At 38.3% G+C, this 17,685-nt stretch overlaps 1 protein-coding gene across 3 annotated transcripts in view; it reads right to left on the reverse strand.

Annotated features, from left to right (window-relative positions):
- The window catches only part of FBLN1 (fibulin 1), an 83,266-nt gene that overhangs the window by 44,272 nt on the left and 21,309 nt on the right, over window positions 1–17,685 (reverse strand). For all 3 annotated transcript variants that reach the window (XM_083838863.1, XM_083838862.1, XM_083838864.1), the window contains exons 3-8: window positions 15,744–15,879; window positions 9,039–9,210; window positions 6,602–6,661; window positions 4,240–4,341; window positions 2,829–2,966; window positions 349–486 (exon numbers count right to left, since the gene is read on the reverse strand). In XM_083838863.1, coding sequence (XP_083694989.1) covers window positions 349–486; window positions 2,829–2,966; window positions 4,240–4,341; window positions 6,602–6,661; window positions 9,039–9,210; window positions 15,744–15,879 — 746 coding nt within the window. The remainder of the gene's footprint in view (window positions 1–348; window positions 487–2,828; window positions 2,967–4,239; window positions 4,342–6,601; window positions 6,662–9,038; window positions 9,211–15,743; window positions 15,880–17,685) is intronic.

The following is a 17,685-nucleotide window of genomic DNA, read 5'->3' on the forward strand; positions in this document are numbered from 1 at the left end:
AAAACTTTTTGAATAGAGGGAGATTAAAACATACCACTTTACCCAGATTTTGTTTCAGATAAAATCTCTGAAGGCTTAAGGAAAATGTTCAAATGCAGCCAAGTGCCATAAGTACCCAAATCTCATTAAAAATAGATATTTAGTATTTAAGTCTTATTTAGAGGTCTTTCATCTGTAAATCTTACCTGTGGGACCAACCCTGTCTTTAAAGAAGCAGAAAAAAGACATAGCAGAGCAATACATACATACATGAAGAATGACTTGAGAAGCTCAGAACTTACCCAGTGAAACTACAACTTAACTCCTAAGCATCACTAAAGTATTCACTGAGATAAGAGTATGTCTTACCAATACAGTTGCCTAGCGCATCTTGTATAAACCCATTCATGCACTGTAGCTTGGGTCGGCAACGGAAAGATCCTGGAGTATTCTGACAGATAAAATCGGGGGGGCAGTTATGAGTACCAGTCTCACATTCGTCAATATCTGGTACATCACAAAAAAAGATTGTTAGCAGGAGTTTGACAAACTTTTTCATCACATTTAAAACATAAGACAGTTTAAAATGTCAGACAGATTAATCCTCAGCATATTTTCATGCAATTCAGTGCAGTGAACCGGGATCAATCTGAACTGTTGCTTCAAACAGAATCTCAGTAAAAACATATATAGGCACGTATGTGTTTATTATGCTATTACACATTTAGTTCTCATAACTAAATGGTTCAAAATGACTACAAAGCATCTGAAGCACCATGTTCAGCAGTGTTCAGTCTTGATTCAGCACTGTGCTTATACATGGGCTTAACTTTGAAGTCAGTAGGACTTAATTAGGTGTCCAACTGCATTTTTAATTTTAACCTTAGATCCAAAGTAGACATTGTTCATTTCTTTCAAAAGTGAATTAACTAACCTTGACTCTCATCTATATAAAGGTCTCTTTGCATTATTTTCCTTTAAAATGCATACAAATATTATTTACGTGCACTTTAATATTCCATTCTACTGCATTACAGGAAATAAATATTTGTGAATAAATTATGATTCAGACAAAGCAGACAAGGGCTAACAAGGTTTCATCCATGAACGTAACCTAGTCCACATAAAAGTGACTAAAATTTTATGTTCACCACCTCACAATGGGAAGAAATCTCCTAAAACTATTAAAATGCAGAAACTTCCTAGCTATAGCATACCTTGGCTTTCCCATCTATGCTATGGACACAACAGTAGAGACAACTGCTTATCCCTAACGGTTGTGAGATTCAGAAAATGATTGTGGGGCCTACTTTAAGTTTAGTATGGGTTTTACATTGTTACAATTAATTGTTTTAAATCAACAGGGTTTTATGTGCTGCACAACTCAGTAACCAGACAAGTATTTTCCATGTCATTTTGCAAGGCATTTAAAAATCATACATGAAGATTATTCATTTTCTATTTTCATCACTATTAACACAATGTTAATAATTAACTTCACTACCATATCTTATCCAGATAAGAAATTTCTAAAGCTAATGGCATGCATAATTTAATGACTGTATTCCCATTTTTCCACCAGAGAAATATTGTTAATACTTGCTGGTAAACTATTTGTGGGCCTAAAACTGATGTCATTCAAATCAGCATGAATTTTACTTCAAAGGGAGCAAAGTTGGACCACAATACTTTCAAAAAACATCATCCATATGTTCTAGGGGTTTTGTGCTGTAGTTTGTTTATCAGCTTTTTCTTTTTCTTTTTTTTTTCCCTCCAATCTATTGTTCATCACTGATTACTCTGTGAAATAAAACCCTACACAGAATTTTGTCTGAGTACACTTACTCAATGGAATGAAATTACAGACTGTTTTTAAACAATTCTAGGCTCTGGGGGAACAGACCTTTTCGTAGTGGAAACCAGTTCTACACCATATGGTGTTTGCTGCCAATTTATCTTTGCAAAGGTAGCATGTCAGGTGCAGCTATGGATACATGTAACAGCATACTCTGAGCTAGATGCAACATGAAATCACTAATTTCTTTTTTTTTTTTTTTTTTTAAAAAAAGACTATTACCCTTATGTTCAAACACAAGGCAGCACTGGTTTTAACCTTTTTTTACTTTTACATCCTCAAGAATGTTGTGATTAAGAAGTGAATCCGATTGTAATGAATTTAATCCTCCTGAAGACAAAGGCTTACTTTTTTTTTTTTTTTTTTTTTGTCCCCAAGATGCATCTTATCTTAGCATTTTCAAATTGAACTGCCTGGTCATTTCACTTACCACTTTGCACTTAGAAATGTGCAAACTTGATTCTTTGAGATGAAAATAAACCATCAGATATGTGCCAGGAGCAGGACTTCGGCACTCCACTCATTAAGAGCAACCAGTTCACAAGACAAGACTAGAACTAGCCAGAAGTAAACACCTAAAAAATGCATACAGTGTGAGTGTGGGTTCTTCAAAATCATCTGCTTCAGTCTGCAGATCAGCTCTTGTCACATAGCACAACTTGACAATGTATAATAAACACAGCTCTCTCTTCTGGAAGTCTTACCATAGTCCACAGGCAGCCTGTATTTGGTATTTGCAAAGTGACAGGTGGAAAACTACTGTCCCAGAAGAACTAGAGCTGCCTGTGTGTCCCTGTGTAACTACGGCTTACACACATATTTCCCAAAACATAAAAAGAGCAAGACATGATGATGGTTTAATGTTTGTTTGTTTTGGTAGTGTGTTTTTGTTGTTGTTGTTTTTGTTGCTGGGTTTTGGTTTTTTGTTTGCTGTTTTGTTTTTCTTTTTAAAATGTAAATCTGGAAGATTTCAGTTTCTCTGCCCAGGACATACCTTTACAACGACTGTCATCAGTTAGTTCATAACCAGTTCCACAGCTCGTGTCCCGCTGACAGCGAAAGGATCCTAATGTATTGACACAAGTTTGTCCAATCCCACAGCTGTGTGTACCAGTGATACACTCATTAATATCTGGAATATGTAAAGGGAGGGAGGGGATAGCGGATGGAGAAAGAAAGAACAAAAAAGAGTAAATAAAAAACACAAAACTACTGGCGAGAGCTGAGACCAAAGGCTATCTGTGGGCACACCTCCAACCACTGATTATTTTGGGCATCAGGTTACAAAGAATGGTGTAGGTTTGTCCTCACACTCCCAAAATGTGGCTACTCCTCTCTGTTCTTAGAGTGTTAGATGTTTTGACTAAAAGGACTAACAACTGCTGATTCACCGTACTTAAGAACAGAAGGAAATTGTACCAAGTGCAAGCAAAGGACCAACGATCACCTGACTGGGTCTAGTAGCAGATGATTATAACTATAGTGACTTATTGAATGCAGCAAACTTTCAGAAACGTTTCTCTTGCTCTGGATCCCACCCACATATGGCTTAAGGACTCCTCAGGCCACAGGCTGCAACTTTCTACTTTCTAGCTACTGATAGACGTTTGTGAATTTTTCATCTTTGTCTTGAATCCATAAGAGTATTTGGCATCCACACGTCATATGTAAGTTTTTTCTTTTTATATTTCACATTAGGCTAGTGTTAATCTGACCAATCATCAGTGTCTGTTTTATATTCTGAAGTTTGTATCACAGCTACTCACCTAGACCCCGTTTTCAGTCAATGAGAGAAAAAGGCATTTCTGATGAGTAACACTTTTCATCCTAGAACAGCTACTCAAAATATGTGAGGTGAACTGGAAGTGCTTGTTTCTCTCAACCAGGAAAAAAAAAAAAAAAAAGGTGCCTTGGCTGACTAGCTCAGAAGCAGATGTCCACATTATATACGTCTGAAGTCAAGCGTGATGAGCTCTATCCCAGCCCATTTCATCTGATGCCCGTTTAGTTTTTGTACTGGGAGAAAATGAACAACTCTTCCCTCTTGACTATTCCCAGGCCACTAATGATACACGCAACTTTCAACCTTTCTGTCAGTTGTGTCCTCAACAAGCTGAAGAATCTTACTCTATTTCATCTGTCTTATCAATTATTATCTACTACTCAATTATCATCTACTACTAAAATAGAACACAGGTATTTTATTTTGGCTTTGCTCACAAGGAAAAGCTAAAGATCTACTGTGTCTTCTTTTTAAGATTTCACCTCCTTTCATTGCTGATATAAACATATTCTGATCTCTTCTGACTGGATTTTTTTTCTTTCCTTTTTTTTTTTTTTAACCTATTCTTGCTCTTTTGAAATAAGGGTGTTGATTATCGAGGTAATGATTTTAGTTCTTTTACCTTCACAGTTGACACCATCTGGTTGAAGTTGATACCCAACAAAGCAGGAGCAGACATAACTGGATCCTGTGTCTCTGCACTGCTGAGAGCAGGGACCACCACCTAATTGGATATTTTAAGAAGTCTTATAAAATTAGGATGCTCTTCACAGGGACTGAAACAAATCAAAAATTTACAGGATGCTTGCTGATTTATTTAGAAAACCAAATAACTAAATACACACATATTAGAAGAAGGAAAAGGCACTAGAAGCATTTGCAATTATTGATTTTTTTTCAGCACTAAAAATGAATACAAGGAGGAAGTAAATTAAACAGTTGCTCATAAACCCATCATTGTTACAAAGTGAAGGGAAAATGCTAGGAGCTCAGAAAGCTCCTCAGATTTTGCCTGATAAGTTATAACTTTGTATGATTACTGCTATACAATAGGGAATAGAAGAGGCATTACCACAAGTTAATGAAACATTTTCACTATTAGCTGCACTTGGCTTTATTTTCAGCCTTTAAATATTAGAACCATACTCCTGAATTAGCTACGACACATCCTCTTTCCTATTCAGCAGGCAGGAAACATGAAAGGGAAAAGAGTATTGTAGGTGACAACAGGTTTAAAGAACATAAAAGACTTAAAACATACTACGGGGATACTAAAGATCTAGTGAAGTATGTACAGGAATCACAAAGGACATGGAAGAGAGCTGGGGTTGTTCTGGCAACAGAAAGAGAGGACACTAAGAAATTTACACAAAACTTGGCTCATCATGAAGAAAACATTTTTTCTGATCTCATTCAGAAATAAATCAATATTAGAAGCTTTTAATATTCTTACAATAGAGAAAAGGTTAGATACTTACAACTGTTTGTTTTAAGAATATTGATATTCTTAGTACAAACAGATTCTATCTTTTTCTGTTTTTCAGGAGAACGTCTGGATAGGCATTAAACAAAAGGCTTGAGATAAGCACTATCAATGTGGGCAAATGCAGCTATTATAACTAAAACTTTCAAGTGAATTAAAGAAAAACATTTTTTTAATTATCACAGTTTCTAATGAGAACAGGGCGATTAATACACAACAGAAATTTTGGTCTTCAGACGCAGTACTGGCAAAGGCAATGACATTACAAGGAACAATAACTTTGAGGTTGAGATGGACAGTTACTGCTTTCTGAACCTCTGCTAATAATGTGAACTCCTGTCAGCCAAAGTAAAACCTATCATGGAAGTGCTGGAAGAACAGAATTTATTTCCTCATATACCATGAAGGTGCTCTAGAGCGAAGTGTTGCAAGTTCCACTGCATAGGAAATTTAAGCTTCCCGTGGTAAAGATTGGAAAATCACAAGTAATTTTAACTTGCCAAGTTTATCAGAAAATATATTGCAGACAGAAACTCTAATTTGTAATTAGTCACACCAATCCACCTCCTGAAGACGTATGATTAAATGACAAATGCAACAACTGATTACATTAAGAAATAATGCTAGGAAAATATGTAACATGGTGTTTTTTTTATTGTGATCTCTTGTAATTAGCAGCTGGAGACAGCGGTTAGAGACAGTTTGGGCTTTGTTAGAGCTCATGTTGGCTTTTGGTTAGAGCCAGTGTTTGGCTAATGACCTTAGTACATGTTTTAAACCTCTCTAGAGTGTAACAGCAATACAACATGCATCACAGTAAATCATCTCGCAACTCGAATAGAAGTCCATTAAATCGATTTTAGCCTAAATACATTACTTAGTTCTGAAATGCTTGTAGAAAATAATAAATCACTGCTATTGTAAGTTTATAGACATGTAAATCACACAGGACAAACAGTAAATCAGAATACTTAGCAGAACAACATCCCAACAACACATTCTTCCCAGGAGGCAGAACAGTCTGACTAATAAGGACACTAGCTGCTTTTCTTCCTTTCCTTTTTTTTTTTTTTTTTCAGGTGATGTATCTCAAAAGGAAACAAGTTCCATTTCATATCCAATCACTCTGATCATCCAAAGAGGAGAATAAAGGAATGCACATATTTAATAGAGACTCCATCGATTCTGAAGAATCCAGAGTACTCCATGGGTTCAGCGAGTAACACATCTGCGTTGTTATCAACTAGAAGTTAAATAAAAGTTAAATGTATAGTCTAAGCTTCAGCTGGGTAAGTTTAATACCACCATGGCAGACAACGCCTTCCTTTAAGAACAACTGAGGCATCACATAATGGCCTACTATTTCATCTTCATTCTGTTCTTTTTACCCTTAACTAGACTAGGCAAAAGGTTTGGGCTAATCGCTAGATCTACACCTAGTTAACTTCTGTTGGAGACAATCACAAAAGAGCTGGCTAACAGGACTAGTCACCTGACTTACCTCTGCAGCCATCATGCAGATAAGGATCTTCTTGGTCTAGCTCCTCCTTTGAAATTTCAACTAAAAAGAGTAGAGAGAGACATTAGAGGAGAAACACTTTTCTTCTCACAGTAAAAGGCTGCCTGCTTGGGATGTGATTCAGACCAGTTTTGGATACAACAGGACAAAATTAAAGAGCATTATTTACATATTTTGCAGGTATTTCATTCTTAAATTTGACATTCAAATGCACATGCCCATGAGGCATTTTCCATCTCACTGATTCAATATGAAAGTCATGCTGTGATCACAGATTACATATGGGCTGAGATTTTCAAATGCAGGTTCTTACCATTAGGCTTTTAACCAGAGCTTAACCTGATTTTCATAAGACACGTTGTTGAGGCATGCTTGGTTTCCACTGACTTTATAGTAGCTTGGGGTACTCACAGTTTTAATGAAAATCAGATTAACCTCAGTTATTTATTTAGACTTCATTCCAAAAAACTCCACACCCAACTTTTGGGCACCTAATTATAGCATTCTTTCAAATATGCTTCATGATCAGCAGTACTTCTGCTGCATATATATGTCACGAGAGTCCTTTATCTCTATATGGAGGGCATAAAAGAGCTGAATACATCTACTGACTGAATCTACTGCTTAGCCAGAGAACTAGCTAATGGACTTTTCCAATCCTCACACTTCAGAAACGGTAGGCTGGTAGTGAGATGTATAAAAACACAATCTCAAAATACTCTGGTTATTGAGCAGGAAGCTTAGCGCCATTGCAGTACTCATCCGTATGCCTTTCAACCAATTTAAAAGCAAATACTTGGTCATGGATCTGGAAGCAAATCTGTGAGCAGTGGCACAAGGTTGGGTTGGACACAGACCTCTCAAGCCATAAGGATACATTTTGGTCATGCAGAAGCTGTTGAAAACAGTTTGCTCAAGTCTTGTCTGACTTTGTAGAGGACTCTGGGGATGCAGTTACCCAAGACTCCTCTTTATGTGACCAAGAAAGCATCATACATGGAGTCTGCCTTACTCTCTGCAGCAGAACACCTTGTGTGTCTTGCTACTGCGCAATACAAACACAAGGTACTAGTCTAAGAAGCTGCCATACAAAACAGAGACTGACCTCCTCTTCATGGCAAGGGAAGGTGCTGTTCAAGTATTCTTTGCTCTACCTTCCTACAGGTAATCTTTGTTGTTAATAGGGCTACCTGACATATGTCCAACCACATGTTTTTTTCTTAGTTCAATGGTGAGAACTTTGTCCTGACCTGCTTGCTGACATCTTCATTAATGGTCATTGTAAATGCCACTTGCCCATAGAGGTAAGTGGAGAAATACTGTACATTATGCTTGTAATTCTGGATTTTCAGGTATTGATATATTTCTCATGTCACACAGATATTTTTAAGTCTTCAAATTCTTGGTATTAACACAGTAGTCTAGGTGCAAAGTATCTACTGCTGTAGTCATTTCAGTCAGTGCGAATGGACAAGGGCAATTCCCCTGCTGTGACAGCAGTACACAAAGAAATCGGCAAGCCAGTTCTAAAGGTTACTTGATAAGGGTGTACAGTGACATATGCCAGTTTTCAGAGACCTGAAAGAAATCTGCTAACACACTGGCTCAAGCACACCAGCTCAAGTTTTTGTGGTGGGGTTTAAGTGGTTGATTAGGGTGATGTTTTTAAAATCTGCCACTGGTCATCTTCAAGCCAGAGTGCATGTTTTCAGTGCTCAACAGCCCATGAAGGAGGGAGGCAACGTTCTACAGCATGACTTTCCTGCAGTTTCAGTTCAGTCTGTTAAGTGAAAGATGAAAAAAAAAAACAGGTCTGTCAGTGTCAGTACGTCCACACTCACTCTCTTCAGCTCTGTGGACTATGTATGGAGAAGTGTGTCATGAGCTGCTGCTGTCCAGATCTCCCTCTCATCTGACAACATCGAAGTAAATGCAGAGACACAATGTTGCCCAGAAATGTTCAGTTCTCCTAGACAGACTAAGCATTTCAAATCTGTAGGCATTTGCCTCACACAAAAGGCAACATTTGAATTCTGCATAGCTAGCAAATGCCATCTGGCTTTCAAACCCAATTAAAAGAACCAATAAAAATAAAATTAAAAATTAATAGCTTATACTCAGTTTCTAAGATAAGGAACATCAATGGCTGAAATAACTGTATTACAGTTAAGTTCTGATACAAGGAACTGAGTGACCACTATTTAGCTCTTTTAATCTCTTGTGATATACATTTCAGCCATCACTAGCAAAAAAAAAAAGAAAAGAAAAAAAAAAGAGGGTCAATATACATGTACATTAAATTACTCAAAGGAGGTCTCAAGTTAGAGGAATTGCAACAGGAATTGTTTAAAGTACAAGCGCTCCTTGTACCCCGTATCATTTCCTGTCTCAATCTTTCATAGTTTGCAAGGTAAAATACCCGGTTCCTTTTTAGGAGCATCATCACTGATGGACACATCAGTGCCTTCTTGCCCCTTCACACAACAAGCTCTGAAGACGATTCCACATTGGTATCCTATCTTCAGGTTGGGTTCACAACTCTGTCCTTGAACTTGGGCAGTCTTTCCCAGCAAACAACAGTAACAACATTTCTGTTAAAAAAAAAATAAAAATAAAAGTCACATTTTCGTCCCAGACAAATCACTGCAAGTTTTCTCAGTAGTTTCAATAGTGTTATCTCACCTTGGCAAACTGCTGGAAATTTTTCCTGCAAACTCTTTCAGAGCTTCTGGTATACTTAGGTTCAGTTATTTTAATCTATAGTTGAGTTCAGTAGGCTATAGATCTGGCCTACACAGAGCCACACCTGGTACCCAAATCTAGTTCTCCTAACTATTGTGTATGTTGAATGTGTGTGCACAAATATACCAATATGATGATGTGGAGGACCAGAATGTAGGAAGGACCTATGTATATAGAATGACAAAGCTCCATGCCTGCACACCCCAGTTTTGAACAGCAGTGAACAGCAGGAACTCTTTAACACCTCTGCATCCCTTTTGTGTCCAGATCATTAAACTGAGGCATAATCAATAAAGTGTACGATTCAGTTTACAATTAAACTGCCTACCCAACTTCCCCCCCCCAGAATACCCTTCTCAAAACTAACAGACAAACAAGCAAGCAAATATAATTAATCCAAAGCTAGTGTTAACAGGTCATAAAGAGAAGCTTTTCTACTCTGGAGAACAGACCACATGGTTAAGCATTATTTAAAAGCACCACAGTCCTGACATGGCTTCCAGCAATAAAATACGACCCACACCCTCTAGACATGCTGAACTGCAGCCCAGGGATACACCACAGAAGTGAACACATAAGTTAATCCTGTAGAGGTTTACTTTGATTTTTAATTAAGCAGAGCAGATGGAATAATAAACAACTAAACATTGAATTAAATTTCTGTAATTTGGCACTTTAAGCACCTCGCTTACTGAAAAGGAGGTAACCATTACATTTCTTTCACTACTTTGAAACTACCTATATTCTCAAGTTTTCCCATATAGGGCATTATACATATGTTTCTCTTGCTATATGGCACTAAAAGGTTCTTTTAAAGCCTAAAGCAGCATGAAAGTAAAATAATAAAGCATTTTTTCCTCATTTCTTCATTCTTTTTTTCTTTGAAGCATTCTGAATGAAGTCCATGCTGTAGACAAGCATGCTATTTTGTATTATTTTGTGTTTACTTCTTTTATATACTCAGCCGAATCCCTCCCCTGCTGCAGAATGCTGTATGGCAGGAACTCTTCCCTCCTGGACAGTACTGGGGTCTTCCTTTCATGCCCGCCATAATGCTAAGATGCACATTTTCCCTTATTAGCTACTGTTTGACTGGACAGTTCCTCACTACCTCTTTATTATTTTGTTCTCCAACTACATCTGTACAGTGGCAGATGCTCTGGTTTCATCACTAACATGTCTGGGATACTTCCATCTTTTCTGGATTTAAAAATAAAGACTTAATGATCTCTTTCAGGAATTGCCACATTTCTGAGGATTTATTTTGTCTAACATCTTTCTGAGGCACCCTTCTCAAAGTTTTTAACATCTGTCTATAATTTTGGTGGATTTCCAATTCTCACAAACATAAATTCCAGACAGAAATCAAAACCGAGCTGAAGATTCATTGTTTGACTTAAGCTTGTGTATTTTGATAACCAAATGTTGAATTACTGAGTACAGCTGATTGATGCCTTGCCAAACTGTCATAGTATATCCTTTTGGATATCCACACTGGCTTCTGCTGTTAGGCATATTAACTGACTCACATCTACTTTGTCTTGTCACATGATGCTCAAATTGGGAGTTAGAGTTTCCCTCGATGTTTTTGAAGAGAATGATCATTAATTCTGCTGTTCTTGAAGTGCTGAATAACCTTATGTTCTTTATCACCTCCAGGCTGAGTCAGAACTTAAAGAAAAATCTGTCTCCAGCTAATGTAAATCTTCAGTATTGAGCCTGCTAAATTTTGCAATGTCCATGAGAAACTGCATCCCCATTTAACATAACTGTATGCATTGAACCATTTGTTCAAGCCTGTATTTATTTTAATTGTGCATGATCCATCTTGAATTAAAAATTTGATAATGATGATGATTTATGTTGATATATCACTGGCAAAATGATTCAGAAATGAAAAGTGTCAAACGTTTTCTTAACTGATGTTTAGGGTAACTGAATTTTATGGTAATTGACCCTAAAAGATTCTGTACCGGCAGTCCTGAAGCCTAAGATTTCCTGTTCAACTAAAGAAATAAGATGGAGAAGCTGGTGGATGGCCTTATACTCAGAGCACACTCAGGACTCTGTATACCTGCATATTGTTCTGCATCTTATTTGTGAACTTGGAAAGTTGCTTATTCTCCTTTTCTCTCAGTTATTCCACTGTGGAATGGTAATAATATAACAGTGATATGTCTGGTTTAACTGATGTTCTCAGAGCAGTCTGGCATTCTGAGACACAAGGCACTATGTCATTATAACCATCACTACCCTGGTAAGATTAATCTCAGTATATTCTTTTTCACACTAATTCTTTCCAGGATTATTAGCCTATTCTGAAGGACTCTTACCCTTCAGTTTGGGATGCAGTCTAAACTCTATAGAACTAAACTCTAGTTCAGTTCTCAATGTGTTTGCAGCCATTTTCCAGAGGCTGCCAGCTGCCTCGAAGCGTATTATGATGACCATTCGCCCATTTGCTAAAACCACTGCTGCCTTCATGGATGGTATTACTTAGGTACCAAGTGGTTATTACACACTTTCACTGCCTCCAAGTCTTTGTTTCTTAAGCAGTCCTGACAATAATCTCCAAGATTTTTCCTTTGCTTCTCCTGTGTTATTAGCAAAGGTCTATGCAGCATCAAAGCCATGGCTTGATCTTCACGTTAGCATTGGACCAGATGACCTCAAGAGGTCCCTTCCAACCTTAATCTTTCTGTGATTCTGTGACAGAATGCTCTGTGGCCCTCATGCAGTCCAATGATCCTTTCACTGCTCCTATTCCTTGCCTTCTCACAGAAAGGAATAAAGATGGGAGCACAAGCACATACTTCAATGTCATACAGTTACTTCAAAAATAAGCATTTACTATACTGTCCCGATAGCTAAAGTTGACTGCCTTGAGTGAAAAATCACTGGTGTCTAACAAAATGAAAATGAAGTTTATATACACACACGCACACATTTCAGTCCAGCAATAGTTACATGCAAGAAGTCTGGAAATTTATGTTTTATATGATTAGGAAGCATTTGAAATTGCTGTTGTTTATAAGCTCTGTTAATTAGCTACATTTAATAATAATTCTTTATTATTTATGTCACCATTTAAGTTACCAAAGCTTTAAAAGTAAACCATGTACTAACGTTGGTTTTGTATGTCTGTCCACAAGAGGTCTCTCACTTGCTGAAATCCAGACTACTCAGTAAATGCTATGAAAAATGGACTGAGAAAAATACAAGCAACTCAGAGGAATTTTGCGTAACTTTTGAAGAGCTGAACAAAAATTAAAACAATGCTCAGCAGGCCTAAGTAATAAAACTTTTATGATCAACTAATATATACAAACAAAATATTCTTGACAAAATTTGAGAGAGAAGGCCATATCTTGATCTTTGGAAAAAGAAAACATCTAGGACAAATTTTGGGAAGATATCCAAGCACCTTAAAGAAGGTAAGATTTGTACAAATTTCCCCCCTTTTGCAGAGCTGCACAGGTAGAAGCTTTTGTAACACCATGTCTAAATCTCTTGTATCAGCAACAAATCCTGAACTTGTCATTTGAGGAAGATTTTAAAGATCAATGAATAATTTTGCATTCATTTTTTTCAAGGCAAAAAAAGCTAAAATTCCCAGAAACTGAAGGAGTAGAATTATGTCCATCATTATTACCTATGCCTGCAGCCTAAAAGTGTAAAAGCTGAGGCAACTGTTTTTGTAACATGGCCTTTTTATCTTCTTTCCAATTGCATGTTTTGGATTCAAAAGAAAATTAGCTGTCTCAATTACTCCAGTAATCCTCATAAATGAGATACTAAACTACTCTTCCTGCTTCCTTGAAGGAGACAAAGAAGATCCAGAAGATTTCCTGTGCTACTTAAGCTAAACTGAAATAGACCAACCTAAGCAAAGTGAGATCCAAGCCCATGTGAGGTGGGCTTGATATGAAGTTAGTTTACCACACCAGGGCACAGTCACCAACTATATTGTATGCCTCCAGGTCATCACATTCAAAATGTTATCAGCAAAAGAAACGATGAATTGTTCACTGATACTAGATCATAAATCATCTATGTCCATCATGGATCAAGGAGATCATTTACAATAGTACTAGTACAGCTACCCATGTGTATCTAAGTGTTGACTATTCCTATTAGAGAGCAGTGGGGCAGAATGTGGGTCACAAAGGTTAAATAGCACTGACAACGTTTATACTAGTAAATTAAACAGGGACAGAATATGGGCTCTAGCAATGTCCCGCAGTCATCTCCACTGTTTAAATAACAGCAAGCTGTAATGGCCATTAACATCCTCTCAGACAACACTGAAGCATATTTGGGGGTTAGCACAGGCCAGAGAGCGTTCCCAACAGCCCTCATGCATGTGTTTTGCAGGGGAAAGATGCCAGTTACGTGACACGAGCTATGCTGAGTCATTTATTCTCAGGGCTAGAGATCAAGCCCCAGTCCATTTTATTTAATAATACAGCTGTCATCATGAAAACCTGCCATCTTTAAAGAAGCCTGGCCATTTTAAAAAACATCACTAACTTCTCCCTTATACTGACAAGCCCACATATGGAAACACCAATCCATTGATGGGAAAGTGTGTTTCCTTGAACAGTTGCATTCTGTTTTAGAGTTGTGCCTTGGCATGTATTTAAAACAGTGCTGCTATTATAAACACGTCTCTAGTAGCAAGCACTTGAATCCCCAGAGTACTTGCCATCACAATCTGTGTTCATCTGTTCCTAGCCCCTCAGCGTACTGACACAGAGGGCTAAATATTTTTTTTCTTACCATATCCAAGTAGGGGCAACAGGCTTTCTAAGGGTACAAGAACCTCCATGCCAGGAGGCAGGATGTATCCTACACATGGTCAAGAAGTGAGAGATATCCCCTCAGTGGTTCCATCATCCCGTACTCTACCATAGAGCTACATCATGCTACACATGCAAACAAGTTTGTGACAACCCAACATCTAGCTCAACAGATATGTCACCTTTCTTCTACTCACAGTGAGAATGTGAATTACTTCACAACCCCAGCATGGAATCATAGAATGGTTTGGGTTGGAAGGGACCTTAAAGACCATTTAATTCCTACCACCCTGCCATGGGCAGGGACACCTTCCACTAGACCAGGTTGCTCAAAGCCCCATCCAACCTGGCCTTCAACACTTCCACAGATGGGGCATCCACAGCTTCTCTGGGCAACCCAGACTCACCAGCCTCACAGCAAAGAATTTCTTCCTTATATCTAATTGAAATCTACCCTCTTTTAGTTTAAAGCCTTGTCCTGGCACTACACTCTGTGACAAGAGACCCTCCCCAGCTTTCCTGTAGGCCCCCTTTAGGTACTGGAAGGCAACTATAAGGTCTCCCTGGAGCCTTCTCCTTCAGGCTGAACAACCCCAACTGCCTCATCCTGTCATCATAGGAGAGGTGCCTTTGACCATCCTTGTGGCCTTCCTCTGGACTCGTTGTAATAAGTCCATGACTCATTCTAATAGGTACATGGGCATCAGTGGGGTCTTACTGCCAGAAATATGATCAATCTGGCATTTTAGAGAGCAATTCAACTTGTGAGTTGGACATTGTCTGCCACCCTCTATATAATACTATTTTTTTAATTCCCTTTTATCTTCATAACCACTGAAAGAGATCTGTAATAGGACCAGAACTGTCCATGACTGGGGGTCATGTTCAAAGTCATGATCTTACTAGTGGAACTTTCTTCCAAAAACACTCTGCAGGGTGGTAAGACTATGCTCACTTTCAAGAAAGGAGAGATAAAGACAAGAATAAAGGTGGAGGGCAGGGAACAGACTAACTAAAGATGCCACTGATGGGCATATTTATTCTAATATCAAACCCTGTTATCACAAGCTTATAGATGTATCAAACTGTAAATCAAAGTCATGTCAACTAAGGACATGCACACTAATTGGAATTATAAGTACACTGCAAAGATTAACTTCAATCCTACCCCTTTGGACCACCAATGCTGAAAACCACCAAGTTTGACCTTAGGCCATGAAGCTCTAATGAAAGCTGAGGACTGAATCAAGACTGAGTTTCTCACCCATCCCTTCCTACACTGTTGATGTACTCTCTTCATGCAAAAGTAGTTTCCTAGCCAATTACCCATTTGAGACTTTCCACCCTTTTGCATTTACCATTTGTCTTTTTTAAAATGTAATGAAACAGACTGCTTCACTCAAAGCAGGACTGTTCTCTTAAAGAAGCACAAAGCGGACAGTCAGCAGGGACAAGATGTGTAGGTAGGGAAGAACTGTTTATGTGCATCAGGACTGAGTAAGGTGACCTTCAAGGTCAACCCTTAATACGAATCTGGATAGCCATTTCTTAGCAGATGAATAGAATTAGCTCTGAGATCTCACCTTAAAGTATTCAGCTTCGCAGGTGGAATTTTCACCACTATGTGAGTCACACTCTTCACGCACATTGGCAACTTCGATCCCATCTGAACAGTAGTGCTCCTCCAACTTGCTGCGGCAGCACTGTACCTGAGTCATGCTGATAAGAGGGTGGAAGCAATGGGTTAAGAATGTCATAAATAGGTCAAGAAAAGATAATGCAGCAGGTTTTGACAATGTGCGCTATTACAAGCCTCTGAGAAAGAGGTTCCTATAGACATACATTTTACTTAAAAAGTAAAAATATTCTTCAGACGTGGACAGAAACTCTGGGTGACATGTTTAATACTGTTAAGGTAGTATGTTTAAGACAAACTGTCTGTCCACCTTACAGTCTCTCACAACAAATTATTAAGTAAATGGATAACTTCAACCACATTTGACACTGGGCACTATCTCTAGGACGCTGCATTCTTGTAAGCTTTATCACAACTGGTGGCTGAACAGAGGATGGCAGGAACCCAATCAATGCTCCTACTATAGAAAGGAGAAGTCAGGCCCTGGACATTGTGAGAGCCTGCAATCCTGAGACCACTCTATCCCAGCGCCTGCTTCCCCTTGCTCAAACAAGTACAACACACTGAAGGCAGCTCAGAGCATTGCCCTGTGGGAGAACTGGACATACATGGAGAATTGAAGGTATCAAGGAAAGTCACAGTAAGAAACAGAGTGTACTGCAAGAAAGTGGTAAAGAAAGACAATGGAGCAGGAAACTAAGCTTTGTTAGTTCCACTGCTCATAGAATCATTTTATCCCCATTTCAGTGAATGAATTGAAAACACTATCTCTAACTCCTTCCTATGGAAAAAAAAATCTGAGTGAGGAGGCTTTAAACTCTTCCACTCCTGTCATTATTCCCACTCAAGGAGATGTCTCCCCTCTCTCCACTCTTTTCTTATGTGCAACTGTTGACTAGCATTGTGGGTGGATCTTGCAGCTTAAAGCTCTTCCACCACTACCTCCTGTAAGAAACACTGGGGAACAGGAAAAAAAGTTAAAGAAAAGAAACAAATCAGATTACATATACAAGTATATAAGCATATCCATCTGTTTTCTGATAATGCTGTGCCACTCAGAATAAAGTTCCATGAGTTGCTAGGGAGAAAGGAAACTATCCAAAAGGTAATCCAAGCTGATAAATTATATTTCTAGTACAACCAAGGCACTTAAAAGGCATGCCCAGCTATGTTAAAGCTCTACAAGAAATGTTCAGATGGACCCTATAAATGCACTTTTATACCCACTGGCTTGGGAAACCTTACAACATCTTACAGACCAACAACGTTGAATACATTATCTTCACTGTTAACAATATTCACCATCTTTCTTTCCCCTCAACCCTGTTAACTTCAACTCATGAGAAAAATCTTTTCAAGGGTTACTAGAAATACATAAGATTGTGTATAGATATTCAGTAAGCCAATACCCTTTACTCTTAAAAATTCTTTTTTCACACTGTCAGAAATTTTGGAGGTAGAAGGAAAAGAGTTTAGCTGCACTACTGAACTGCATGCTTCTCCTGTTGTCATCTGCAAGAAGTAGCTTCCTGTGAATCACTCCTAAAGGAGTTTCACTGCTCTCGATGACCATAGGATGAGCTTTTAGCTCCCAGGGGTTATAAGGGAGCCACTCTGTGGCCAAGCCATCCAGTCCAGCCCCCTAAAAGCAGGGGACACACAGGGCTCAGATTCTGCTTCCCTGTGCATACTGGTGATGCGAGGATATCAAGCTACATTCCTGAAGATTCACAATTCTTATTTACTGGATTTTGTAATGCTCTGACTGTGCAGTTCTCACTTGGACAAAAACAGCTACAGGATTTCAATGCATAGGAACAAAAACTAGGTTAAGTTCATGAACAACTTATTCAAAAATAGACTCTAAAGTCATAGCTAGAAGTTATGCC

Source organism: Anser anser (genome assembly GCF_964211835.1).
Source record: "Anser anser genome assembly, chromosome: 1".
NCBI lineage: Eukaryota > Metazoa > Chordata > Aves > Anseriformes > Anatidae > Anser > Anser anser.